This window comes from Patagioenas fasciata, chromosome 5, assembly GCF_037038585.1.
Source record: "Patagioenas fasciata isolate bPatFas1 chromosome 5, bPatFas1.hap1, whole genome shotgun sequence".
Lineage (NCBI taxonomy): Eukaryota > Metazoa > Chordata > Aves > Columbiformes > Columbidae > Patagioenas > Patagioenas fasciata.
The window spans coordinates 66,453,016-66,480,313 of NC_092524.1; the positions used below are offsets into that span (position 1 = coordinate 66,453,016).

General features: G+C 51.3%; 1 protein-coding gene across 1 annotated transcript; it reads left to right on the forward strand.

Moving 5' to 3' along the window:
• On the forward strand, positions 1-26,386 carry GNG2 (G protein subunit gamma 2). The gene is made up of 4 exons (XM_065839405.2): positions 1-233; positions 21,044-21,110; positions 22,756-22,871; positions 23,837-26,386. Exons 3-4 carry the CDS (start codon positions 22,785-22,787, stop codon positions 23,963-23,965), a joined length of 216 nt encoding a protein of 71 aa, XP_065695477.1. The 5' UTR covers positions 1-233; positions 21,044-21,110; positions 22,756-22,784; the 3' UTR covers positions 23,966-26,386.
• The last annotated feature ends 912 nt before the right edge of the window (positions 26,387-27,298 follow it).

Consider the following 27,298-nt stretch of genomic DNA (forward strand, 5'->3'; position numbering starts at 1 on the left):
GAGGAGGAGGAGGAGGAGGAAGTCGGGGCCGAGCCGCTTCCTGTAGGCAGAGGGATGAGCGCAGACAAAGCTGGGTGGGGACTCGCCGCTCGGGGCTTCTGCTGACCCCCCTCCTCCTGCCTCCATCCATCCTTCCCTCCCTCCGTCCATCCGTCCATCCATCCCTCCCTCCATCCGTCCCGCCGCCGCCGCCCGCCCCGCGGGGGACTCGGGGCAGCACCGCCCGCCACCAGGTACCGCCGGGCACGGGTGGGAAAACCGGGGCTGGGGGGGAACTGGGAGCACTGGATACGCTGGAGCTGGGCAGGGCGGTCCCCAGTAACCCCCGTAGGCCCCCGAACCGCTGTAAAATCAGCAGCAAATCTCCCCCAAATTCCTCCCCGGGTGGCAATCCCCGCGTCACCCCCGCCCCACGGGGACCCGGGTAGCGGTGGCACCTGCGGGGGGTCCCCGTCCCACGGGGGGTGACCGGGGGAAAGGTACCTGGCACCGAGAGTTCAGTCTCCCCAACAAAGGTTTGATTTAGAGGGTTGATCCTCAGTTAATCAACTGATTTGCCATCACAGGAAAGGCTTTTTCTGCCGATGAATGAGACGTAGTGTTCTTGCTTTCTCTTTTTTCCTCCCTGGGAAAGAAGGGTGAGACTTTCCCAACCCAAATCCCTGCAAGGAACCTCAGCTGGGATGGATATGCCCCGAGCCTGGCTTGGGGGGTGGGTTTGGGGGTGACGGCCACGCAGGCGGAGGGGCACCCCACACCCCACCGCGCCATCCCCGAGGTGCTGTCCCTCTCCACATCATTTCCATCGAAAATCCTTATTTTTCCCAGCGGTGGTTTGTGGGATGAGCGCTTTGGGTACGGTAACGCTGGGAATACCGCTGGTCAGCTGGGAAGATGTGCTCGGGGAAACCCGGTCCAGGGTGCTCTCTTACCCGAGAGGGAAGGGAATCCAGCAAAAAAAACTTTTGCCTTCTTGCCTGCTTGGTGGAAAATAGATTTATATTTAAGATAAAACATGAAGCACAGTGAAACCCCACCCATTACTAATGAGTTACTAATGAACTTAAAGCATGCTACCCTGAAGGGTAGTGACCCAGGGCGTGTGTTATCTGCCGCTGCCGTACCTGCTGCATGCAGGGCCGGGCATCACTGCAGGTCCTGTGTGTTATTTATTTCCCTGTTTCCCTCTAGGCCCTTAAATTTCCACATAACCATTGCTCTGCCACTGATCCCGCACTCCCCGGCTGTGGGAGGAGAGGGGTGGCATGTACCCTGGCAGGAGGCTGGGGCCAGGCACGGAGGATTTTTTTCCCTTATAACTGGATTTCCCTCAATGCAGCTGGAGCATGCGATTTTAATCCTCTTTTCTACCATATGGCCGCTGGCTGGATTGAAATAGGACTCAATTAATTATTGCCAGGAAAGCCCCGGGCTGAAGCCTTTCTCCAGGAGGATGCTTTGAGGTGCTCGTTGGGTTATAATGGGGCTTTTCTCAACCCCTGTTGTGGGCTATGAGGGCATGTGGCTCTGCCCCATCCTGTCCCAGCCCTGCAAGGCTGGGCATCAGCCATCCTGCTGCCTTGGCACCAGTGTTGCTGCTTTTATTTTGGCTTTTTCAGCCTTGTATTTGCATGCAAGAGGAGGCAGAGACTGCTGCTTGTTGCTGCTGGCGCTGCAGGCTGCTCACCTGTGACAGGAGCTTGATGGGCTCAGTGTCGCCTGGATGATGACAGGAGTCAGCATCACCTCTGAAATGGGGTATCCCCAACTTGGGGGACCCACAGGACCCCCCACCACTAACATGGTGCCTGCACATGCCCATCCTCTCTCCCAAATTCCCTGAGAGGTGCCAGCTTTGCTCCCAGCGGCACACGGACCGGCATTAAGGATGCTCATTGCATTTTCTCACAGGGTTCCCGGTGGGTAGATGCCTGCAAGCTGGAAATGAAACTCAATTATTATTATTATTTTTAATCCCCAAGCCAGCCTGCTGCTTTACCACCCCGCACCTGGGCGGCAGCAAGCAGAAAATGCCAGAAAAAGCCAAACTTTGCAAGGGTGGGCAATGCCTTCCTACTCAGTGGCCTCACAGATGTGCCCACTGGGCTTCCAGTGCTTTGGTCTCCGAACGGCGGCATCCGAGGCACCGCTTTTCATTTTGAAACCCAGTGAGTCACCGAAGGAGGACAGTCAGGAACCGTGGCAAGTTGTTGCCATAGTAATTTGGGCTGGTGAGCTGGCGCTGGAGGCCTGTGAACCCCTTGCACCCCCCAAAAGTGCTTACTGGGGCAGCTGCTCCTCTGCATCCCATGTGTCAGTGACAGGATGCTCGAGGCTGGCACGCTCATGACACGTGTGCTGTCACCAGGGACCAGGGGGCTGCACCACCTGTTCTCTCCTGCCGCCTCATCACCCTGTTTTGGGTTGGGAAAAGGGAGTTTGCCCTGGGAAAAGCACTATTTTAGGCATGAGTTGTGTCAGTCCTCAGCGTGACTTCTCTGAGCATTTCTCTATTGGGCCCGAAGCGGGATGCAGGAGCAGGATGCAGCCATGTGTGTTCACAGCCAGCATGGAAGAGGGAGAAATGAGCTAAGGAATTAGGGTGGGTTTTAAATTTTTCTTGGTCTTCAGTCTCTTTTCTTGCTGTTTCTCCCCCTTTGGTTTCTTGCTCAGCCACTTCATGGGGTCGCAGCGGCTGCTGGGAGAAGGGATGGGACAAAGGGCAGAAGGAGATTCTGCCCCATGGTTCATTGGCAAAGGGATTTTTGTGCTTGTCCTTGCACAGTTCTATCATCTGTTCACTTCCAGTGGGGCTTCTGCCCTTCTTCATGCATATTTTTTCATTCTATGTACAACATGCATGGTGTAAACACCCCCCAAAACGTTCATTTAAAGCACAGGAGCAGCTTTGCCCCTGCCAAACTCATGGGGAGAAATGAAAAGGGGGGGGTTCCTGTTTCTGCTGCTGGAGGTGAGCGCATGATGGCTGCGGGGGAACATGGGCTTGTCTCCTGGTTTTCCACACATGCTTGGCGTGAGCCGCTTGGCACTCGCCCCATTTTGAGGCAGGTCTGAGCTGGGGAGAGGGACGGGCTCCAGCTGCTGGGAGGACACAGATTTGGCTCTGCCGAGAAGGAGGGCTTGCTCCAAAACCTATTTGGAGTCGCTGGGATGGTGTCTGTTGAGCCTGGGCGTTGGGTCAGGCCAGTGATTAATTAATGATGTCTTCGATCAGAGCCGGGTAAGCGAATCGCCAGCGCTGTGCGGGCTGGGAGGCAGCGGGAGCTGGATGCAGGCGCCCCTGGTCTGGGCGAGGATGCAGCCCTGCTGAGGCTGAAATCTAAAATAATGATCTCCTGCATTTCACGTAGGCATGATGGGCTTCAGACACCAAACACAATTTTTCATAGGCTCAGGGGAAAAAAAAAATCCCTGAAATGGCATCGTACCAAACCTTAAACAAATCACCACCTTGCTATTCGCATGCAGTTGAGAAACCTTTGACAATTCCTGGGTGGCAGCTGCACCAGGACCTGCTTATCCTACCAAACACAGTTAGTTTTCACCTGATCTTGTCCTTCCCTTGCTTGTTACACAGCAATCTTCTTCCCCTGTTGTCTGTCATCATCATTGTTAACTCAGGCTAATTAGTTTATCCAAGAGAAGGTCCGGGTGTAACTGGGTGGTGGTTGGTGGGTACCGGCATCATGGGGAGGTCTCTGGTAGTCAGTGATGCTTTCATTCAGCATCCCAAAGCCTGCTGAGATGCAAGAAGGGGTTGGTTATTCTTAGGGGTGCTGATGTGAACCCCGAAGTGCTGTAGTTGGCGGGGTAGGACACCCTGGTACCCGGTGCGGGGTGGAGGTGCTGCCGTGGTGGGTAATCTCCTTTAGCTGAGTCGGTGTCTTGGTTTAACAGGTTTATTTTCCTGCCCTCACTTTCTCTCCTTGGGGGCTTTGGGAAGGAAAGTTGACTCTGTCCCTCCCGTGATGCTCCCTACAAGTGGCTCTCCTGGCCACGAAGGTCCTGGCTGGGCAGCTGGGTTTGTAGGAGGGACCGGTTTGGGTGGAAAGGAGCAGCCTTGCCCAGGCCTTGGAGCTCATCAGGGATCTTTAATCAGTGCTCTTTCCTAGATCACACACCATCCCACCAAAGCGTAAAAATCCCTCGCACAGCATGGGATGTCCCTGCTGCAAACTCCACTGCATTGCTGCACTGCTTGGCATCCCTCCTCTTGCCGCCTCCAGCATCCTCCCAGTTGGGGAGACTAAAACTCAGCCCCAAACAAAGCCTGGCTGCTGCCTGCTCTGGTCTGAGCTGCCTGTCCCCATCCCTGTGGGCAGAGCCACCAGCTGCAGCTGGGGACCATGGGGACATCTGTGCCCTGTGCCACCACCTCTGCGCAGAGACACAGACCTAATTGTAGAAGATGCCCGGAGTAAGTTGGTGTTAAGAAACCTTTGTGCCCCAGCACTCCCTGGCTGGCACCTCAGGGAAAATAGTGACAGGGTTTGGGTGTGTTTGTGTGCTAATTAGAGCGGGGTCGTTTCAGTGCTGTCACGCCTCTCTGTGTCAGGGTGTCCCCATGCACCTGCCAGCATCTTGCAGGGACACAGAACAGCCGTGTTTACTCTCTTGTTCCCATCTGAGCTGTGTCCCAGAGGAGACACTGGGAGCTGAAGCTGGATGAAGTTCAAGTGCATTTAACCTCTTGCAGCATCTTCCTGGGACAACACAGGGAGCACAGGCAGGCATCCCAGAGTCAGGAGCCTGAGGGGTGATCTCCTGAAGGGGGGTGCTGAAGATGTCCCTGCTCAAGGCAGGGGTTGCACTAGATGAGCTTTGAGGGTCCCTTCAACACAAACTATTCTGTGATGCTTCAGGTTTACTTGTCTTAAAACCCCCTGTAGCTGTGAGTTCCTGCAGATTGAGCATGTTGCACTAACGGTGAGTTTGGAGCAGTTGTGCTTTTTGGACCATTTTGGGTAAGAAAGCACCAGTTGCCAGCAGATGTGAGATTCTCATTATTGATTTAATTCCTTTTCAGTCCTGGTGTCTTTGGTGTTGCTGTGGAGCAGGTGCAGTGACAGGAGAGAGCGGGATAAAGAAGATGGTGGGAGTCGGGGAATGGATCTCAAGTGTGAGAGGGGTGCAAGAAATGTGTCTTCCCAATCCTGTTGTCAATGGGGGATGCCAGGACAGTGCCAGCATATCCCTGCATGTCACAACTGCCATAGAATCACAGAATAGTTTGGGTTGGAAGAGACCTTCAAAGCTCATCCAGTGCCACCCCTGCCATGAGCAGGGACATCTTCACCAGCTCAGGTTGCTCAGAGCCCCGTCCAGCCTGGCCTGGGATGTCTCCAGGGATGGGGCATCCATCACATCTCTGGGCAACCAGAGGGGGATGGTGATAGCCAGACAAATTGGGGTGGTGGGCCAGGGCTTCAGCTTGCTCTTCCCAGTCCTGTCAGCAGGAGGAAGGTGACACATGAGCCATTTCAAGGCAGAAATCACCTCGCAAGAGTTTGTTCTCCATTTTGATGTGTTTCTTCTCAACCAGACCTTGGGAGGAACAGTGTCAGGGGAGCAGGAGAGTAAATAACGATCTGTCATCTGCTCATGGAGTTAGGGCTGTGTGCCCTGCGGAGAGCCCTGGGCCAGCCAAGGGTGGTAAGACCCTGGCCCAGGTTGGCCAGAGAGGTGGTGGGTGCCCCATCCCTGGAGACATCCCAGGCCAGGCTGGATGGGGCTCTGAGCAACCTGAGCTGGTGAAGATGTCCCTGCTCATGGCAGGGGTTGGACTGGATGAGTTTTGAAGGCCCCGTCCAACCCAAACCATTCAATGATCCTATGATAATCACACAGGGGACACTGTGGGGCAGGAGAAATATGGGGGATGAGTTGAGGAGACCCCCTTCCTTGCTGCTTCTTTTGCTTTCGCATCTGCAGCCACCATTCTGATGGGGATTAGTGTGTCCCCGGTGCCTGCAGCGATCTTCTCAGTTCAATATGGAGCTAGTGGCTCCTTAGGTATGGGCTGCATCCAGCCCATTGAGATTTATGGTTTTGGGGGAAGGCTGAATGTCCCTGGAGATCCTTGTGCACTCATGGAGCCCAGGGGCACCATCTCCTCACTGTATTGCTGCTCCCAGATTTTTCCACCAGAAACTCTCTGCCGTTTGCCTCTGAAAAGGGTCATCTCAGATGAAGGTACAACAGGACCTTGGTCCGAGTCTCATGGGCACCAAAGCACCAGGAGAAATCCTCAATACCCATTTTTCTGAGCCACGGGCAGCCCTAGTGCTGGTATGTGTTAGGAGGGAGTTTATTATGGGTCTTTCCTCTCTGCAGCCTTGGGAAGCTCTGAAGTGAAGATTCCAGGATCTGCACAAAGCTCATTAGTCATGCTGGAGGTAGACGGACTCAAATCTGTAGCTGCTTGGTAGTCAACCTCGTGACGTTTCCTGTTCCTTCTTTTCATCTGACAAAACCAGACCTCTCATGATCTCCATAAAGCTTCTCTTGAGCTGAGCGGCGCTGTTTGCTGCTCTGACCACAGCTGCCCATGGGAGGTGTCTGGGGCTGGTGCTTCCCCTCCATCCCTCAGCAAAGCTCCCGTGAGCCCTGAGCTGCTCCAGGACAGCAGATCTTTTGTGGGACGTGTCCTTCCTGGGGTCCCAGCAGGTGTTTTCAGCAGGGCCTGTTGCCATAGGACAAGGGTGATGGTTTTAAACTAAAGGAGGGGACATTCAGGCTGGACATGAGGAAGAAATTTTTGCCCCTGAGGGTGGTGAGAGCCTGGCCCAGGTTGGCCAGAGAGGTGGTGGATGAACCATCCCTGGAGACATCCCAGGCCAGGCTGGACGGGGCTCTGAGCAACCTGAGCTGGTGAAGATGTCCCTGCTCATGGCAGGGGTGGCACTGGGTGAGCTTTGAAGGTCCCTTCCAACCCAAACTATTCTGTGATTCTATTAAAACCTCCAACCATCATATTTGCACAATGGAGGCTTCCTTGCCTGTGGCCCCTCTTGTTTAGCAGGAGGTAGATGAAGAGCATGGCAAGACAGTTACCACTCCAAGACATCTTGAATGGGGATAAAGGAATGGGCTGTCTGGTTGTGGAGGTGAAGTGCAGACCGTTGATAGCCTGTGCTGTGAAGATATATTGTAGAAGATGACTCTGGCTGTGGTTTTTCCTTTCACCAGGCTAGTACATGTCAGTCCTTGGAGCCAGTGGCCATGGAGAGAGATGCTCAGGGATTTGTGCCACTGCCCCTTCATTTTCATGTTGTTTTCTGTATCCTTCAGGGACTTTCCAGTGAGTAAACAGGGATTTTGGTAACGAACCAATCTGGTAAATGACTCATTTAGGTTGGAGGGGGCCTCTAGAGGTCTTTGGTCCCATCTCCTGCTCAGACCAGGGCCAATGCCATGGGCAGATGGATGCTGTCCCCATGAGCATCATAGAATCCTAGAATCATTTTGGTTGAAAAATACCTTTAAGATCATCAAGTCCAACCGTTAACCCAACACTGCCAAGGCCACTTCTAAACCATGTCCCTAAGAACCTCATCTACATATTGTATAAGTCCATGTGGGTTCAGGTGGCCCCAGGGTGTCAAGCAGAAACATGGCCAAGTCTTCTCCACATCTCTACATGCCTTCTTGTGGACTTCCTAGCCCCTCATCAGGTCTGCAGAGGTTTGGGGTCTTTAGAGGATCATCAGCCATCCACAACCTGCAAACCTGTTCAGAGCTCTTCTATTTTAGGGTGGATATTGGGAAAAAATTTCCTCCCAAAATGGGTTGTTGGGCATTGGAATAGGCTGCCCAGGGCAGTAGTGGTGTCACCATCCCTGGAGGGGTTGAACAGACACGTAGATGAGGTTCTTAGGGACATGGATTGGTGCTAGGGTTGGGTTAGTGGTTGGACTCGATAATCCTGAGGGTCTCTTCCAACCCAAATAATTCTATTACTCTATGATTCTATGACAGATAGTCCCCAGGACTGTGTCTGCAGCTGGAGAGGTTCTGCTCAGGCTGGAAAGAGCCCAAGCAGAAGTCTCTCACCTTGGATGGGAAAGTGTTGAACGTTGACCACGTCTGGTAAAGTCCATCCCTTTGTGTAGAACCTCATGAAGAGCCAGTGTGGTCCGGTGGTTCCGGCGTGCCCCAAGGACAACGTTTTCCTAGGGCTTTAGGTTCAATTATTCAAGTCACACCGACCTGATTGCACTTCATCCCTTGTATTTTTAATATCGTGGAGACACGATGGTGTTTGTGTGGCACTCGCAGGGCTGGTACCATCAAAAGACGTTGCATTATTTATCAGCTGATTCAATATAATTGCTGCTCAGCCTCACATCCTCGCTTGGGGGGGTTCGTTTTCATGTCCGGTGCTCCCCAGTGGGGGGGACCCTGTGTCCTCCCTTGCACCGTGCCAAGGGGTATAAAAAGATGATTTTCGTGCAACAACCCAGGCTTATGGAGAGGTATAAGCAGCAAATAAGGTAGGCACTGATTTTTTTTTAAGCCTAATTCTAAACCCTGTGTGTTTCCATTAATTGCCATAAAAGTTAGGCTGGCTGTGAATCGATGCTTCACCTCCACCCTACCTGGAACCAAAAGCCAGCCCCCCTAAAGAGCCTTCATTGATTTTCATAAATCACTCTGGGAAAAAAATATAGAAAGCAACCGAAAAATATAGAAAGCAATATAGAAATCACAACCCAGAGCTGAGGTTTCCCAGCAGCCAGGGAGGCAAGGAAAGGCACTTGCCCTTGGGAAAGCAGCTCGTGGAGCCCAAATTCGGTGGCTCCGGCTTGTTTGGCAGAAGGATTAAAGCTCCAGGAGTGAGCACGGGGTGGGGGATAAATGAAGCACGTGGTGCTGGTGGCACGGCCGGGACGGATTGATCTCCAGCACAGGAGGTACTGATGCACAGGACGGAAGGGCGAGCCAGCGTGAGTAACGCCGTCTTGTGCTGCTTAATCCGGGCTTTGCAGTTTCTTTGGGTTTATATATATATATAAATATATATATATATATTTTTTTTTTTCTTCAATGCTTGAGATTGCAAGTGTAAAAACACCGCCCAGGCTCGCAGCTCTGGGGTGGCTTTCTCCTCCCGTCTGCGTTATATCGGTGTTTGCTGAGCATGTGTCATTTCACGATATCACCGGAATAACGGGTGGTGGTGAAAGCAGGGCCGTTGACTCAGCAGGAAGCGTGGCAGGGATGCTTTGCGTGCATTTTAAAGAGAAAACGGGCTGGTTTGGGGGTTTTGGGCTCCATGGGAAAACTAAGAATGTTATTTGCAGAGGTTAGTAAGCGATGAGCATGCCGGAGGGGGGGTGAGGATGGAGATATGTTCACAAGCTGGGGCAATAGCGTGGGAAAGGCTCCAAGGGTGCAGATCAGAAGGAAAAAAGCAGATTTTTCAGTTTTGCACGAGCATCGTGGTGAGGAGAAACGCAGGTGGGTCAGGGCTGAGCTGGGGGAAGCTGCAGCTTCTCGATTCCCCACCATGTCCCTGTCCCAGTTCTGCCACAGTGGCCGTGCCCTCCTCATCGCAGCGGGATGGACCCAGGCGTACTCGCTGTCTCCATAACCGGGTCCTACTTTAGACCAAAATGCATTAGGTTACAGGAGGAAAAAAAAAAAAAAAAGAAGAGGCAGCAGCAGGCCACAGAAGTTAAATTTAATTGAGATAATATGGGTCAGCTCACCGACCGAGGATGGAGGAGCAACCTACTTCTCCCCAGCCAACCCGGTTTGCAGCACTGCCTGGGTTCTGCAACCCTGCCCTGGGCCATCAGCTCAGAGAGAACCCTCTGATAGCCCCAAGTTTGCCAGTGGGGAGATCGCAGGCCATGAAATCGGGGCAGCACAATAAATTACTCTTCGAAATTATCAGTTGTGAACGTACAGAATCACGCAGGGATTTTTTCTTTCTTTTTCCCTTCAGAAACCTGCTAAAATCGCCCACGTTTAGTGGTGATCCTCCACCCGCAGCTTGAGATCTGGCCACCAGCAAGCGCTTTACTCATTTAAGCGGGGTCTTAGTGATGCCGTAGCGCAACAGCTTTGTAGTGAAACTTTCGCAGGGTAACTGTAGCTGCAAAATACAGGATTTTCTTCCCCCACAACCCATGCCTAAAGCACAGCAAACCTCCGAAAGTAATTACAAAGCTCTCCCATCTCTGCGTGGTACAGCCACTATTTGAGTAGTGGATCTAAAGACACCAGCTCTGGATGCTGGGAAAAACCTGAAAATTAGATAAAATGAGATAAAGAAGGGAAAAAAAGAAGTTCCCAGCCTTGCTGCTTTGGCAGGGATGGGAAGAGAAATACCCAGCAGCAACACCAGTGCTTTGCTATAGCTGTGACCTGTTTGCTGTATTTGAAGCTTGAAATAGAACCTTATGAGTAATGTGGTTCAGGTGCTTATCACTAATTAATTAATTCTTTTGTACGGTGGATACCTAATTAAAGCAGTCTAAGGTAATTCCTGGAGGGGCTTAAACTAATGGGATGGTTAACGGGGTTGTTTCTTTGCTGATGTAACTTGTTGGGTGATTCCCAGCGGCTGGAGAAGGGTTATGAGGCTTTGTGTGAGTGTTACTTAAAATAAAATTCTAATAAAGGTTTGATTGGGGTGAAATCATGGGAGAATGATTTCTGATTGCAATGGTTTCTGCTGCTGAGGGCTTCACGTGCTGCAGGAGTTATCTGGGTGAAAAGGCACGGCGAGGCTCTTGTGCCATAAAATAAATGAGCGGTTTTGGTTTTATTTTAGCTGAAAAATGTTTTGCAGCAGGATGGGCTCAGCAGCGTGGTACCATGGCAGGAGCTACTGCAAAATCCACATGCTCCTTCTGATTTCCTGGTGTTATGGGGCCATTGTCCCCCAAAAATGTGACATTTTAGGCAAATCAGGGCAACTCAGTGGCTTGCCCTGATTCCTTCGGGGTGGCTGTACCCCCACACTGACAGGTGCATGGGGGGTAAGTCATGGTGGCATTGAATTCAGGGTGACTGAATTCAGACTTTGGGTGAGGCTCAGGGGGGGTTGTCCCTTTGGGAGTGACGTTGACACAGCTGAAAACCCAAATCCTTTTGGAAATGTGGTGCCTCTTCCTCGCAGCGCTTTCTTCTTCTTCCTTTTCAAACCTCATTTCGCACCTTCCCTTAAAGGTCTTTATCTGGACCCTTGCAAATACTTAAGAGCAGGATGTTAAAAACTGAAACCCAAGAATGGGTCAGTTAATTAACATGAAATAATAGCTCTTGGCTGCTTCCCTTAATTAAGGGTCAGGAGTTCAGAGCTGTATGAACAGATGTTGAACTCCTTTTCCTGGTACAGGAGCTCATTGCTTCCTCTGCAGCTTTAACCATCTCTTCTTTTTTAACTGGTACAAAAGGATTTTTCCTGGGGTTTCTGAGCAAGGTGTGTACAAAGAATTTATTTCAGAGTCAGTTTGAGTTTGTTTTGGGAAGGAATCAAGAAGTGAAAGAATTGAGAAGCCATAGGTGTGATGTTGCTTCTAATTAAAGAGTGATTTTGGTTTTCTAGAGATCTCTCCATGGGGGGAAAAAAACCCCAAACTTCTTTTGAGGGTTTCTGCTTTTCTCTGACCAGCTGGAAGGTGGTGTGTGTTTCCTAGACCTAAAGTCTCCTTTACAGCAGAAGTTTCTACCCCATGAAGTAAGGGGCAACCCAGCCTGCTGCCACTTCAGTGGTAGGACACAGGAGTCATGGGGTGGATTTTGGTAGTCAAGAAGTGATCAGGTTTTCAAAGAGAATTTTTTATTTGGTTGATTCATTCATGCTTTTATCATATAGTCCTGCATCTGGGCAGGAACAACCCCAGGTTCCAGTATAGGTTGGGGAATGACCTATTAGAGAGCAGAGTAGGGGAAAGGGACCTGGGGGTCCTGGTGGACAACAGGATGACCATGAGCCAGCACTGGGCCCTTGTGGCCAGGAAGGCTAATGGCATCCTGGGGTGTATTACAAGGGGGGTGGTCAGTAGATCGAGAGAGGTTCTCCTTCCCCTCTACTCCGCCCTGGTGAGACCCCATCTGGAATATTGTGTCCAGTTCTGGGCCCCTCAGTTCAAGAAGGACAGGGAACTGCTGGAGAGAGTCCAGCACAGGACAACAAAGATGATTAAGGGAGTGGAGCATCTCCCTTATGAAGAAAGGCTGAGGGAGCTGGGGCTCTTTAGCTTGGAGAAGAGGAGACTGAGGGGTGACCTTATTAATGTTTATAAATATATAAAGGGTGAGTGCCACGAGGATGGAGTCAGGCTCTTCTCAGTGGCAAACAATGATAGGACAAGGAGCAATGGGATCAAGCTGGAACACAAGAGGTTCCACTTAAATTTGAGAAAGAACTTCTTCTCAGTGAGGGTAACAGAGCACTGGAACAGGCTACCCAGGGAGGTTGTGGAGTCTCCTTCCCTGGAGACATTCAAAGCCCGCCTGGACACCTTCCTGTGCGACCTCACCTAGGCGTTCCTGCTCCAGCAGGGGGATTGGACTAGATGATCTTTTGAGGTCCCTTCCAATCCCAAACATACTGTGATACTGTGATATAGTTGCTGCTTCTGCATTGTTGTGTGGGTGTTGGTAGTGCTGGGTTATCACCAGCTGCCCCTGACGTGGTTGTATCAGGGTCAGTCCAGCCTGGGAAGAGTCATGTGCCCGATAAGTATTTTGACAGAATAATAGTAAAGAAAGGGTTTGCTGCATTATATAATGTGAGTACAGTGGGGCTTAGAAGAGGAATTAGACTTTCCTTGGCCATTGCTGCAGTAGATGCGAAATAATGTAAAGTATTTTCAAGGATATCTGGGTAGTTTTTTAACTGATGTTAAAAGGTGCATTGGCCAGGGCTGCAGATAGTGCCATGGACCTGGAACAGTGCTGCTGGGAGGACAGGCTGAGAAAGTTGGGGTGTTCAGCTGGAGAAGAGAAGCTCCGGGGAGACCTTAGTGCAACCTTTCTGTACATAAAATGGCTGATAAGAAAGATGGGGACAGACTTTTTAGCAGAGCCTGTTGCGATAGGACAAGGGGTGATGGTTTTAAACTAAAGGAGGGAGATTCAGGCTGGACATGAGGAAGAAATTGTTGGCCCTGAGGGTGGTGAGAGCCTGGCCCAGGTTGGCCAGAGAGGTGGTGGATGAACCATCCCTGGAGACATCCCAGGCCAGGCTGGACGGGGCTCTGAGCAACCTGAGCTGGTGAAGATGTCCCTGCTCATGGCAGGGGTGGCACTGGATGGGCTTGGAAGGTCCCTCCAACCCAAATCATTTGATGATTCTATGAGCTCCAGCCTGGGCTGACCCCTGTGCAGGGCAGAAACCCTCCAGCCTGGGAGGAACCTGGGGGCTTGTGATGCCCTGAGGCTTAACAACCACTTTTCCAAGTTTTTCATGGACCTGATGGGGAAAAATCCAGGAAACTGAGTCGTGGGAGGATGTGGGACCATAGGGGAGCCCCACACATTGGTTTGGCAGGGGAAGGAAGGTGAGAGCTCTGCTGTGGATGTTGGGACGGGAGGTCTGTGCCGGTGGGCGATGGTCGGGGACTCCTGCAAGCTCCTGCACAAAAGCACCTGCAGGACCCAGGGGTGAAGCGTGACCCATCCATACATCCCTCCTCAGCACTTCTCTCTGCCCAACTCTCTCCGTCTTCAGTTTTTCTGTATTTACTGGGCTATCTGTGTGCTGGATTTACTTTGGTCTGTTGGGGGGACTTCAAAGCTGGTGGAGATGTCTCCATCTTCCAGCCCAACAGGGAAGTCAGGGATACCCTAGGCAGCACAGGTACCACTTTGCAGGAGGCAGCCAGTGAGGCATTTCAGAAAAACCCTGTTTTTCTGGGGAACACCAGTGCTTTTAGGGAGTTTCCAAAGCTTCGTGTTCTCCTCTCCGGCAAATTTCATAAAAATAAAACTAAGTCGCCTGCAGGCATTGTCCCCTCTCGTCCCCGGAAAGCATCGCCACGAGTGTGCGTGGGTGTGGAGAGCAGGACAAGGGGCTGACCAGAGGTCAGCAATGAGTTGGCAAAGCGACGGGTGCTTTTAATCAGGATGAAAACTCAGGCCACGGGAAGCAGGCGATGCTCGGCTGCAGCTTGGCTTGCTTGGACCGCTGGACCACGGTTTGGGGCATCCTTGTTCCCCAGTATTTGGCTGAGCTCCCTGAGCACCCATCGTCCTAATGCCTGATCTGCACGTGCTGCTGGGTTTGTCCCTTGTGCATTAGAAAAACAACCCCACACTTTTTCCCAGGGCTATCCCCCCAAAACAATGTTAGGGGGTAGCTTTTCCTTTTCAGGGGTACATCCCTGAAGACCCTGAGGCAGGGTGGGGGGCTCATTGGAAATCTCCAGTTTACAATGCTGCTGTTAAACCCCTGACCTTTAGCACAGGGATCGACAACCTCGGTGGCATTTTTGTGGTGCTGGAGCCTTGTGCCAAACCCAGAGCAGGTCGGTGCTCCCTCCCCATGGTACCCAGCCAAGAGAGACACCATTTCCTATGGATGGTGGCAGGAGGGACAGTCTGGTGGCTGCTCCTTCACCCCAATAATCTCTTAACAAACAAACAAAAAACTAAAAAAAAAAAACCAAAACAACTTAAAAAAAAGGAAGTTGAGGTTGGTTTCTGTTTGCCTTCGTTTTGAACCGTTAGGATGCCTGTGAGAAAATAAAAAGCTGTGAGTCTCACTTTCGCGTGACGCCCACAGGATGGTGACTTCTCCAAGCCAAAGGGACAGAGAGCCAAAACATCCCCATGGGAGCGGAGCCGCCTGGCTCCATCCCAGCTGATCCCCCCTGCTCCTCTCCGGGTCTGTCTGTGCCTCTTGGGAAGGAGTTTTGTCCTGAAGCCGCAGTCTTGATGGGCTGCGCTGGGACATGCTCAGCTCTCCGAAGGGAAAGGTGTTGCTAAAACCTTTACTGCTTGCAAACTTGATGGAAAAACATGCTATGGGCTGCAGATACTAATGAGCTTGGCTCTGGCAGCACACAGTGGATGGAGGGAACATCCTGAGCTCGGCTTTGCAAAGCCAGTTCCAGTGCTGAGCTCTTTATTTAAATGCCCCAGCAAAATTTAGGGAAGAGAAAATAAAAAGCTTTGCTGCAGCTCCTTACGCCGTGTCTTGCCTTGATAATGAGATTTACCGGCAAAGCCAGAGCTGGGCAGGCTGGCTCTGACCCTAGCGCTGCTTTTTTGGGGTGAAATATGGCTGAATAGGGCTGCACAAGGCTAAGATGGGGAACAGAACAGGCGCCCTCCCCGACTGCTGCAGGAGCAGTGGGAAGCACCAAAACCCACCGGCACCAGCAAAACACCTGCATCAGGGCCAAAATGTGCACCCATCCCACCTCGCCCCGGTTTGGCAGGAGGGATCAGACACTGGTGTGATAACGGAGCTGTTTCCATGGAAACAGGCTCATTTTTTTTCCCACCGAGGCGCCTTTTAATTTATTTATTTATTTGCTGGCACGGCTCCGACATCCGAGCTGCTCGTCAGTGGTTTAAACACCGTATTGGATATCGGGTATAAAAAGAAAACATTGAAGGATGTTGGGAAAAGGAATAAAATCCCTGTGGATGGGGACTGGGAGCTGTGGCTGTAACCGCTGCCGAGGATTAAAGTCCTGTGCCCCAACAAAGCGGTGTGATGGGAGCCCACAGGCACAAATCTAGCTCATAATGTTTTATTTGCTTAAGGAAATAATGAAACACATGTAATTTGGGCACTATTAAGGCTCCTTTCCCAGCCAGGTCTCCAACTGCTGTCGAGATCTATGTAACTACACCAGCCTCCGCCCCCTGGTAACGTGGCTTTTTTGCTATTTTCTTTTTGTCTGCAATATTTTTACATTTTCCTGTATATATTTAGCCATTATTTTTCAGCCAAGCTGCCTATTTTTAGCGATGGTTTTTAGTAAAAGCCACAGAATGGCTTCAAAAGCCATTCAGCCCCCTGCGAGGGATTCCCACACTCCGGCCGGCCGCTGACCGGCACGGCTATTGGTTCTGGATGCTGCATCACACTTAGTTTTGGGGTGAAAAAAGGCATTTTGCAGGACATTCCGCTTGCCTCCGTGGGGATGACGTTGGTCCTGTGCCTCTTTGTGCCCCTGGGATGTGGCGAGCTGGGCCGGCCTCAGCCCCTGGGATGTGCAGGGGCCAGGAGCGATCCCAGCTGGAATAAATCTCACTGTTACCATACCCATCCTGGCACCTTTTGTGGCTAGAAAAAGAAATCCTGAGTGATGTGTGTCTGGTAGGAACAAGCCTGACCCCTGCGCTGCCCAAAACCTTGGCTGCCCTCAATGGGGTCCACCCATTTTGCTCCTAACCGGGCGGAAAATTCTGGTGCATCAGTGATGGAAAATGAGACTTTTTAATGCAAACAAGAAGAAGGGAAGCTCCTGCTTTCACCTCCAAAAGGAGCTGTTTTCGGTGGTGGGTGATGCTGTGCGGTGCTCTTTTCGGTGGAAAATCAGCAAGGTTTTGCCCTGGCAGATGTCAATGCTTTCGGTTTCTTTCCTGCAGACCTACCTGCTTTTCCTTTTGGTTCAGCCGGGAGATTTGGGGAGAACGGTTTTCTGCCAAAAACCCACTGGGAAGTGAAAGGAGTCTGGAAAACTGGGTGACAGGAGAGGATGCGATCCAAGGGTTTAAAACCACGGAGGAACCACAGTTGGGTGGGCAAAGGCTGCAAAGCCCTGGAGATGCAGGAGGTGTCTGGTGACACCTGCGAAGTCTCACTCAATGCCCATTTGCATCTTCAAGAACATGAAGAAATGCTTTGCAAGGATGCTGGTGTCCCAGCCGGGGTTAGCGCTGCTTTTGAATAGTGCAAAAAGTGTGTTTTGAGATACCCCTTCTGTAATGACAGCTGCCTATTTAAGGTAATTGGACTAAATAATCACCCTTAAAATGCATTTTTAAAAAACATTTAGGAGAAATCCCGTCTCCACCCAAATGCAACTTGAGATAAAACTCAAGAAAAGCGGAAAATAGAGCTAAGGAGGAGGTTTGGCTCAGATTTAGTGCGTTTGGGCCTGGTGCAAGGGGACCCTCTGTCCCCTTTGGGCACAGCTCTGTGCAAAGCGGGCGGCAGCTTGTGCTGACGAGGAGCTGGCAAACGAAGGCTGATTACTCTTGCAAGTAGGGCTGGCAGCTGCGGGATGCCAGAGCCCCATAGGAGCCCGGTTTGGGAGGGAGGAGGAGGATCATGTCTTAGCAGGAGGTCTCAATTGCTCCAGTGGCAAGAGATGCTCCTTTTGCAGTGTCTTTTTTTGGGTTGTACGTGGCATTTTGCATTGATTTTGCAGTCAAGGTGGTGGCAAAGCAGCTGGTGCCTGGAGGCAGCACCAACGGCTCACGAGGTTGGAACTGGTTAGGGAGGAGAAGGCAACTTGACAGATTAATTTACTGATGAATTAAATGAGTCTCCGGTGGCTGGGCTGCTCACGGGCTGGGTTTTATTGTTGTACATTTCAGGTAAAAGCTGAAGATTTAGGTAAAGCTGTAGCAAGCAGACCAAGCAATGACACAGCCATAAATTCTGGATCGGTGCCCCCACATCCCTCACCTTTTGCCCATCTGAGTTAATGCAAATCCTTCCCTAAATCTCCATTTTTAGTGTCTGTTTTGGATGGGTGTTGCTGGTGAAAGAAGAAAATATATTCATTCAACAAAGAGAACAAGAAATTAGGTGTTTTCTTGGAGCATAGGTACCAGATAGCAAAAAAACAGCAGCAAAATTTCCGAGTCCATAATTTATTACAAGCACTTTTGCATCCTTTTAAATGAATTCAGCCTCTTGCCACATGCAGTAAATAAACCGTGACCCTTCTGCACAACAGACAAGTATCAAAACAACCTGGCAAGATCCTGAGTTGTAATTACAATGCAGAGCCCAAAAGAGACAATAACCATGGACTGTACACGCTAAACATCATTAGCATGACAATAAAATAGCGTCCTTGCTCATTAACCTGTGGGCTCTGAGGAAGGAATCCTATTATCCAGGCACATGTGCTATTAAGCAGGTGAGATAAGATGCCATCCATATTCCCTTGTGAGTGCCATTAAACCTTTTTCTTTGCAGGCAAAGTTTAGCCCAACAGCATCAGGTGCAAGAACAGCCCTGTAGCAATGGGGGGATCAGGAAAAATTGGGAAGCGCGGTGATTTTTAGCTCTGAGGTGGGGATTTTGATGGCTAAGGGCAGGGGCCGAGCTCTGTCAGACGGAGGGGACCTATAAGAAAGATGGGGACAGACTTTTGAGCAGGGCCTGTTGCAACAGGACAAGAGGTGATGGTTTTAAACTAAAGGAGGGGAGATTCAGGCTGGACATGAGGATGATTCTATAGCTAAATCAGCGTGATGTGGTGAGAGCTGGCACAAGAGATGGCTCCTATGTGATGGCTCCTTTTGCGTTCATTTTTCCTCTGATCTGAGGATTTATATACTATCCAGGGTAGTTTTAATTTGTCTGAAGTCTGATGCTCCTAGCATCTACAAGTATTTTCTAGTTCAGCGTGGGGTCCGGTGGCAGGGAACTCCACACCTTGTTGGATCTTTGGGAAGAGAAATACATCACAGAATCACAGAATGGTTTGGGTTGGAAGGAACCTTCAAAGCCCATCCAGTGCCACCCCTGCCATGAGCAGGGACATCTTCACCAGCTCAGGTTGCTCAGAGCCCCGTCCAGCCTGGCCTGGGATGCCTCCAGGGATGGTTCATCCACCACCTCTCTGGCCAACCTGGGCCAGCATTTCACCACCCTCAGGGGCAACAATTTCTGAAATACACGTATAGCTGTGGTTTGGGGCAGGGTGTAGTTGGGTTGATTGCAGTTAGTGGTAAAGAGGTACAGGGGGTTAAAGGAGAGGAGGATGCTCTAGCAGCTTGGCTTGGCTTAAATCCAAACAAAAAGTCTTCAGAGGCTTTGAGTTTACTCCTGGTGGCTCCACGACCTCCCAGGTGTTCTCATGTTGGGATAAAAGAAGCTGCTTGAAGTGCTTTGCTGCTGCTCAAGCGGTGCTGGGGTTGTTTTCTGGTGTGGGACATTCATGGGCTCAGTTCAAAGCATCACCTGCTATCTGGTTGTTATTCTCGCTGAAGGAAGCACGCCCAGCTGCTCATGGCAGGGAAAGGCTGTATAACCAGCGATGGCCCCAAAATGGTTCCAGTTCCCACATCAGGTTTCTGCAGAGGGGCCAAGCGTGGCCAGGGGACGTTGCTGTCTCCTGGTGACACCATGGCCATGTGAGCTGGCTGAGTTGTCCCTGCATCCCCAGCATTGTCCCAGTAGCCTGGTGCACTCCAGGGTGCTCATACACATCCCCTGCTCTGTCCCAGCGGGGTCTCAGTCTTCTCCAGCTTTGTTTTTGGGGCTCTTTTCCACCTGAGTGCCTCTAGGGCCAGATGTAGTAAGAGCATGGGAGGGTTTTTTTCTTGGTTATATATATCTGTATATTTTTGTATTGGATACATTTTTTTTAAGATCAGGGCTGTAGCATATAGAAGCCCTCAACACTTCTCCTCACTCCTGCACCTCCTTCCATGACATTAAACTTCAGTCCCTAAGTGACTCCCTGCAACTGGAGCAAGAACAGACCATGGTCCTCTCTATGAAATGTCACAAAGTCACTGAGAATAACATTTGCTGCATTAGAAAAGTCTCTGTGGGATGCAAACCATGCAATAGTGTCTTGGGTGATGTACACCTCAGTGAACCTACACAGGCACCAGCTTTCCCACCAGCCTCAGCGCTGGCTGCCACGTCACCAGAAACGTGGTGCCACCGCCACTGCCACCCACTTTGTGGCTTTGTAGGGAGAACTGAAAGCAAAAGCAGGAGAGAGGCACCCTGGTAACCTGCTGCTCAAAAGCCTCTCCAGCAAAAAAATAGTGAAGAGCTGAGAAAAAACAGTGTGGAAAGAATGCACATGCCTGAGTTAAACCTCAAGCCATGGTGCAGAGCTTTGCAGAGATGCTTGGTGGGAGCTGTGGTGGGGGCTATGGGGAAGGGGGGAGGATTTTGGCAGCCTTCCCCAAGGGATGCTCTTTCACAGAATCACAGGGTGGTTGTGGTTGAAGGGACCTCTGTAGATCCCCCAGTCCAACCCCCCTGCTCACGCAGGGTCACAGAGCAGATCACACAGGTGGGTCCAGGCGGGTTTGAATGGCTCAGAGAAGGAGACTCCACACCCGCTCTGGGCAGCCTGGGCCAGGCTCTGCCACCTCCCAGCAAAGAAGTTTCTCCTCAGAGGTTCAGATGGAGCCTCCTGTGTTTCAGTCTGTGCCCGTTGCCCCTCACCCTGGTGTTGGGCACCACTGAGCAGAGTCTGGTCCATCCTCTTGACGCCCACCCTGAGATATTGATCAGCATTGATCAGATCCCTCTCAGCTTCTCTTCTCCAGCTGAACAGCCCCAGCTCTCTCAGTGTCTCCTCATCACAAAGATGCTCCAGACTCCTCATGATCTTTGTGTCTCTCTGCTGGACTCTCTCCAGTAATTCCTTGTCCTTCTTAAACTGGGAAGCCCAGAACTGAACACAGAACTCCAGATGTGGCCTCAACCAGGGCAGGGTAGAGGGGGAGGAACAACCTCCACCCCACCACATGTTCCAACAGTTAAATCGCATCATCCCCTCTCACCCTGCATTCCACAGCATGTTTTGGATGTGTCGCATCCCAGGAACAGCTAAAAGCCTGGTTGCCAACAAGCCTCGGATAGTTGCCCATTTGACTTGAAACCTCTTCCTGTGCCGAAAAACCTCACTGAATGCAAACAAATAATGTCGCTGGGGGACGGGCTTGGGGCGGGAAGGGGGGGTGGTACGGAAGGAAACCCGCAGCCTTTCTGCGGGGTATGGCACTCGGTGTCTGCAAGGGCTCCAGGCTTCCTGGTGCCGTAAATAATGTTCTCATTGCATTGAATGGCATGACAGCAACCTAACCCAGCTCCTTTTTTTTAATATATTCTCTTTATTTAAAGGTAGCAGACGGCCAAGAGGAGCAGATCTTCCCCTAGAGGCACAAATCAGCGGAGAGACCTGCTTCTGGTAAAAAATCACTCCTGTTCGTGCTCCCTGATGGGCAGGGGGGTGGCTGGGGAGGGCTCTCATCCTGCCACCCTGTCTGCCCTCGTCATTGATCATTCTCTGGTCACCTCAGAGCATGGGCACCCTGCTCAGTTCCAGGTTGTTTTTTTCTGTAGATCCCAGGATGAGGATCCCCTTATATCCCCTGAGACGAGCTTCAGCTGAAGATGTTCTCCCTAAAATGCCACGAGCCCCTCATTTTAGGGCTGTGTCATCCTCGCCCCATCACCTGAGGGGCTGGCAGGGGGCTGGCCGTGCCCTGCTCTTGCAGAACATCCCCCAAAACCCCTTTTTTTTGGAGCTTGCAGGCAGCCCCAGCCAGGCAGGGCCCAGCACAGCACGGCTGTGCCTCCGCTGTAAAATATTTGATGCTTGTGCAAGCTGAACGCTGGGTTTCTGGCCACTGCTGCGGGAGCTCGTGGCTGTTATAAGGTAACAGAAAAACATCCGTGATTGAGACGGCGTGGACTTAATGAGCATCCCCCCGCCGCCTGCCTGAGGTAGAAATCTTGAGAAACAGGAAACTCCAGCATCCTGTTTAGCATCTCAATGTTCAAGTTGGCAGCAGGGACAAAGCAAGGGAGGCCAAGGGACACTGGAGGGACGCTGGGCACTGGCATGGGGCTGGGTGATGTGTCTGGCTCGGGACAGGGGGACAAGCCTGGCATGGCAGTGGCAGCACAGGGCTGCTCAGGGGGAGCCTGTTCACTGATTTCCTTTGCCTTGGTGCCACCACAGCCCTTAATAGAACAGCAAAAGCCAAAGTACAGCTCAGCTGTGGTCCTGCTGCTGCAGGAAGGTCCTGGTGTCTCCACACATGGCTCTTAGGGCATACCCTGCTCTGGGGACAATGGGGAGGGCACAGGAGGGTGTTGCTGTCAGACTGTGACTACCCACACACCCACAAAGGCTGGTGGCTCAGTGCCCTGGTATAAACATGGGATTAAATGCTGGCTGACATGCCCAGATCTGCATCTCCCATCCTCACACCCTCATAGAGTCACAGAATAGTTTGGGTTGGAAGGGACCTTCCAAGCTCACGGCTGTGAGCAGGGACATCTCCACCCAGCTCAGGTTGCTCAGAGCCCCATCCAGCCTGGCCTGGGATGTCTCCAGGGATGGTTCATCCACCACCCCTCTGGCCAACCTGGGCCAGGCTCTCACCACCCTCAGTGTCAAAAATTTTTTCCTCATGTCCGGCCTGAATCTCCCCTCCTTTAGTTTAAAACCATCACCCCTTGTCCTATTGCAAGACGCCCTGTTAAAAAGTCTATCCCCATCTTTCGCTTAAACCATTTTAAGTACAGAAGGGCTGTGATAAGGTCTGCCTGGAGCTTCTCTTTTCCAGGCTGAACACCCCAACTCTCTCAGCCTGTCCTCCCAGCAGAGCTGTTCCAACCTGGGATCATTGCTGTGGCTCCTCGGGCCCCTTTCCAACAGGTCCATGTCTGTCCTGTGCTGAGGACCCAGAGCTGGACAAGTTCACATGGTTCAGCTCTGACAGCTTCACACATGCAACCCCAGCCCATCATTTGGGGGATCTGAGGGATGGGAGCAGCTCTCTGCCCAAGCTCAAGAGTTCACCCGGGTGTTTTTGTGCCTGCAGCCCATCGGGAGAACCCACCTGGCCTGCCCATGGCTAGCAACAACACTGCTGGCATCGCGCAAGCCCGCAAGCTGGTGGAGCAGCTGAAGATGGAGGCCAACATTGACAGGATAAAGGTAGCATGGCTTGGGGCTCGATGTTGGCTCAGAGGGATGCTGCGAGGTGGTACTTGCTGCTGAGCAGCTGCCAAAAGCACATGTGGGAGTCGGGATGCGGTGGTTGTGGAGGATGCTTCTCTAAGTGATCCCGATGGCCGAGGCTCAGGGCAGTGGGAGATGCTTCTCACCCTAGGAACAGGTTAAACCCATGCTGTTTGTCACCATTGCTGTTAAAACTGTCCTTTGGGCAGTGCTTGGTGCTCAGCCTTGAGGTTAGTGGGGAAACTCTGTGAGCAATGTTGTCCTGAAGCCTCTTTCCTGTGGAAAGCCCAATCATTTTTGGGAGGTGCTTCCTTCACTCCAACCACTTCTGCTACAACCCAGTGGAATTGCTGCTTCTGGGCACGCGAAAGCTCATCAGCATCAAGCTTGGATTTGTCTTTTCCACCGGAGTGGTTTTGCATGACAGCCAGTCTGGGAGAAAGAAATGCTCCATTGCTGGCTGCTGGCACGTCTGGGCACTTGCAAGCAAAATCTTGCCTCCTGGGGCCAGGGTCAGCTCCAGCAGCTTGGGAGCTGCTGCTGTGTCCTGAATAAATAGCCAAATTGGTGGCTGTGGGCAGAAAACACTGCTGTAGCAGCGGTGGATGTCCCTGCTCAGGGATGGGGAGGATGCCGTGCCCACTGAAGTCGGTCCTCGCTGTGATCAAGTCGGGGGAAGGATACGAATGGGTGAGGGATGTGAAGGATGCTCACAGGAGCACATGCTGGCAGGTGAGCTTAGAGCTTGGAGGTGACAAACCAGCCGCAGAGGTGACAAACCAGCCCCACTGGGTACTTGCTGTCTGTTTGTTGGCTGGGTTTTTGGCTAGGGTATGATGTTGGGTTGGTGATGCTGCAAGCCCAGCCCCACCATCAGGACCTCTTGGGGTGGGATGTCCCAAGCATAGCGCATCCCTAACGTGGGGGTCTTTCTATTCCAGGTGTCCAAAGCAGCAGCAGACCTGATGGCGTACTGTGAAGCCCACGCCAAGGAGGACCCTCTATTGACCCCTGTCCCAGCCTCAGAAAACCCCTTTAGAGAGAAGAAGTTCTTCTGCGTGATCCTGTAAACCCTCAAGGAGCCTGACTGGCACTCAGGCCACCCTGAACACTGATGTAGAGTTTTTAGGAATGGGGACAACCTGCTAGTCTGCAGAATTTAAACAAAAAATAAGTAAAATATATGGCCTGGAAGCCACAGAGATGTGCATGTTTAAAGAACCTGGCCACCTTTGGGGGAATAAGATGATCTGCATTGCAAGGCAAAAGATCTGAAGTCTGTAGAGTTGCCTAGAAAGAAAAAAATAATATGTAAAGAATAAATTTGTGTCACTTTTCTGCTCACAAAATAGTTTGATTGTTCCATATTTAAAGCACCAGAGCTGTGCTGAGCAAAGTAACTGCTAAGGATGTGTATAACCTTCTTGGAATGATATTGTTGGTTCCTTTCCAAAGTATTATTTTTTATTTAAGTTGTCAGATATATAGCAACAGGCTAGATGACTATAATGTTACTCAATGTTTGGTCTTGTGCTTTTTACTTTCTGGCGGTAGCGTAGCACAGGGGTTGAGCGGCCCCCGCGGCGGGTTAGCGAGGACGTCGGCACCTCTGTGTTTCTAGCGACCCCCCACTTTTCTAACATTTTGTATATGGTTAGCTTCGGCTCTGCAAGTAAAAGTGAATCGTGTGTCGTGGTTGGTGCTTCATACTCCTGTGACGACGTTCGGTGGTAGTGCATGAGAGTTCCTCTCTTTTCATCCGCTCCAGAATTTTCTTTTCTATCGTTTGACACCACGTGCTGGTGGGAGAAGCTGTAGGGAGGAAACCAAGGTGATCCTGAAAGCAAAGACAATTCCTGCGATGCCTTAGACGTGCCTGAAATACCTCCTGCGTTAGGGTGGGTGTCAGCCCCCAGGCACGGGGCTGCCCCTGCCCTGGGTGTTGCAGGGTAGCTAAGAAATCCGAAAAATCAAAGTTGACCACTTCTTTCTGGGTCTTTCCTCTTCTCCTACACCTCTGTGCCTCTGCCCTCCTCGCTTGGTCTGTGTCCTGCTCTTCTGGCTTCCTGGCAGCACCTCCTTCCCTTGGGGCTGGACCAGGATGCCGTCCCGCACTGGGATGCTGTCCCCCTTCATGGAGGTGCCTGATATCTTGTTTACACGCAGCCTGAGCTCCATGTCAGGCTGGGGAATTATTCCCAGGTCCGGTTCATCCGCTGTCAGTGCTTTGGGGGACACACGCCACCTTTTTTTTGGCTTGGCCTTGGATTAATGCTTTTGCGGACATGGCTTGTCTCTCCTTTCTGCTGTTATACACCTCCCAGCTTCCCCCCACTCCTGGAAAACTTTAGGAATCATAACTTGGGGATCTGTGGACAAAATGAGGTGGGTGTCACATAGGGGTTTAGGGGGTTTGCAGTGACCCCGCTAAACCATAGTTCTGAATCAGGTATCAGCTTAAAAATCCCTGTGGATTCAAGAGGGCAATAGTCTTTAGGTACCTTTCGGCGAATCTTTCTAGCCCGTTACAAGTGCATTTTGGTTTTTCTACCTTTTCATACTCTTTTTCTAGTCTTCTACAGAGAAGACCAGTTGTTCTTACACTGGACTCAAAACTTTTGGCATCTGGGAACATTTATATGACACAAGTAGCCTGGACGGTCCCAGCTTTTGGCCCCCCAGACCCTGTATTTGAATCTTTTTACTACAGCTCACGTAGCTTTAGGATGAAGGATGGATGAAGTGGTTTGCTCTGCAGCTGGTTCCACTCGCGGTGTTTCAAGGCAAATGTGTAAATACCTCGTCTCGGGTTTGTCTTTTCTTTTTAACGCTGATTTACCGTCACGGAGAGTGAAGCGCAGCTGGTCTGACCCGGGGCTCACGCCCCAACCCTTCTCAAACGCTGTCATGAAGTGGTTTGTAATAATTTTTTTAACAACTTGCGGATTTTACAACTCGAATTCTTAATAAATAAATGATGAAATAAAGCTGCATGAAGAGTATGGGCGGGAGGGGGGGTGAATTTTGAATTAGCCTAAACTACTCATTTAAGGTGTTTTACGTTGCTGGTCTTTATTTTCTGTTGGTAGTGGTGTTGACATTGGTGTGCTGCCAGGTATTTCACCCCAGTATTTATATTTACACAGATACGCCTTTGTTAGCCAAGTAGAGAACGCCTGCCAAGACCGTTTCCCCCCCTCGCAACAAAAAATACCAGTCATCTCTCCATCCCGATGCTGTATTTCCAGCGTGGTATCAAATGACATCCAGCTCTACCCCCAGGCTTTTAAAGAAAAATATCTGGAGTACTGGAAAAAAGGACTTTTTTTTCCTACCAAGGTTGCTGGTGATGGGGGGGCCGAGTCGGTCCCTCCGGTGCCGATGGGTTTTGCTGCCAGGGTTTTTGGGGAGGTCGGCGTTGTGATGTAGCGCATCCCCATCCCACGTGCTCTGTGTACTCGTTGAGAAATAAAATTTTGGATTTGTTTCAAGCCTTTGGAGATGATGCTCTGTGCTTTGCCAGTCTGTGTGGGGGGGGGGGGGTTCCCACCCTGGTTATGGCTGGGTGTTCCCAGTGGGGTCGGGGGGTCTCCTGTGGGGTTTGGCAGGAGTTTTGGTGAAGGAAAGCAAAGCCTTGGGGGTTTTAGCCCCTTTTGAGCCACAGCCCAGGGAATTTTTTCCTCTGGTTTTGTAGGGGCCTTGTGCAGACGGATGATTTCCTGACTCAGTTTGAGGCTGTGCGTGCCGAGCCAGTCAATGCTCAGCTGTCACCGTACTTCGCTGGCTCTCCTCCATTTCCCAGATTTGCTCTTGTTTCATCTTTGCTTCCCCAGGTTTCAGCTCCAAAGCATCTGCTGAGCTGGAGGAGGTGTGGAACACCCAGGGAAGGTGTAGGTGAGATTTGCTCCCTGCCCGCCATGCTGCTGCATGCCCTGCACACCCCGACAGTCGCTCGCTAATGAGAGTAAACCCATTTGCACTGATTGCATTCATTAAATGCAAGCCTGTTAGATTTACAGCACAACCCTGTGTTGGTTGGCTTTGTCCTGGGAGACTTGCAGCATGTTGCTGCAGGAGGGATCAGACCCTCCAGGGATTTTCCCCTTCCCTGGCGGGGTGGGAGTAAGTTGGATAGAATCATAGAACAGTTTGGGTTGGAAGGGACCTTCAAAGCTTATTCAGTGCCACCCCTGCCATGAGCAGGGACATCTTCACCAGCTCAGGTTGCTCAGAGCCCCGTCCAGCCTGGCCTGGGATGTCTCCAGGGATGGTTCATCCACCACCTCTCTGGCCAGCCTGTGTGTCAAGGGCAAGGGCTGTCCTGAGGGTGATGAAGGCAGGAGAGAAGGAGGAAGGGCGGAGAAAGGAGGTTGAGTGAGGGGGAATCCATCTGTTCTCCCAAT

What these genes read in the sequence shown, in the direction of transcription:
- GNG2 (XM_065839405.2), top strand. Translation starts at nt 22,785, where the DNA reads ATGGCTAGCAACAACACTGCTGGCATCGCGCAAGCCCGCAAGCTGGTG. An exon ending in CCAACATTGACAGGATAAAG is followed by an intron (nt 22,872 to 23,836) that starts GTAGCATGGCTT and finishes TTTCTATTCCAG; the next exon opens with GTGTCCAAAGCAGCAGCAGA.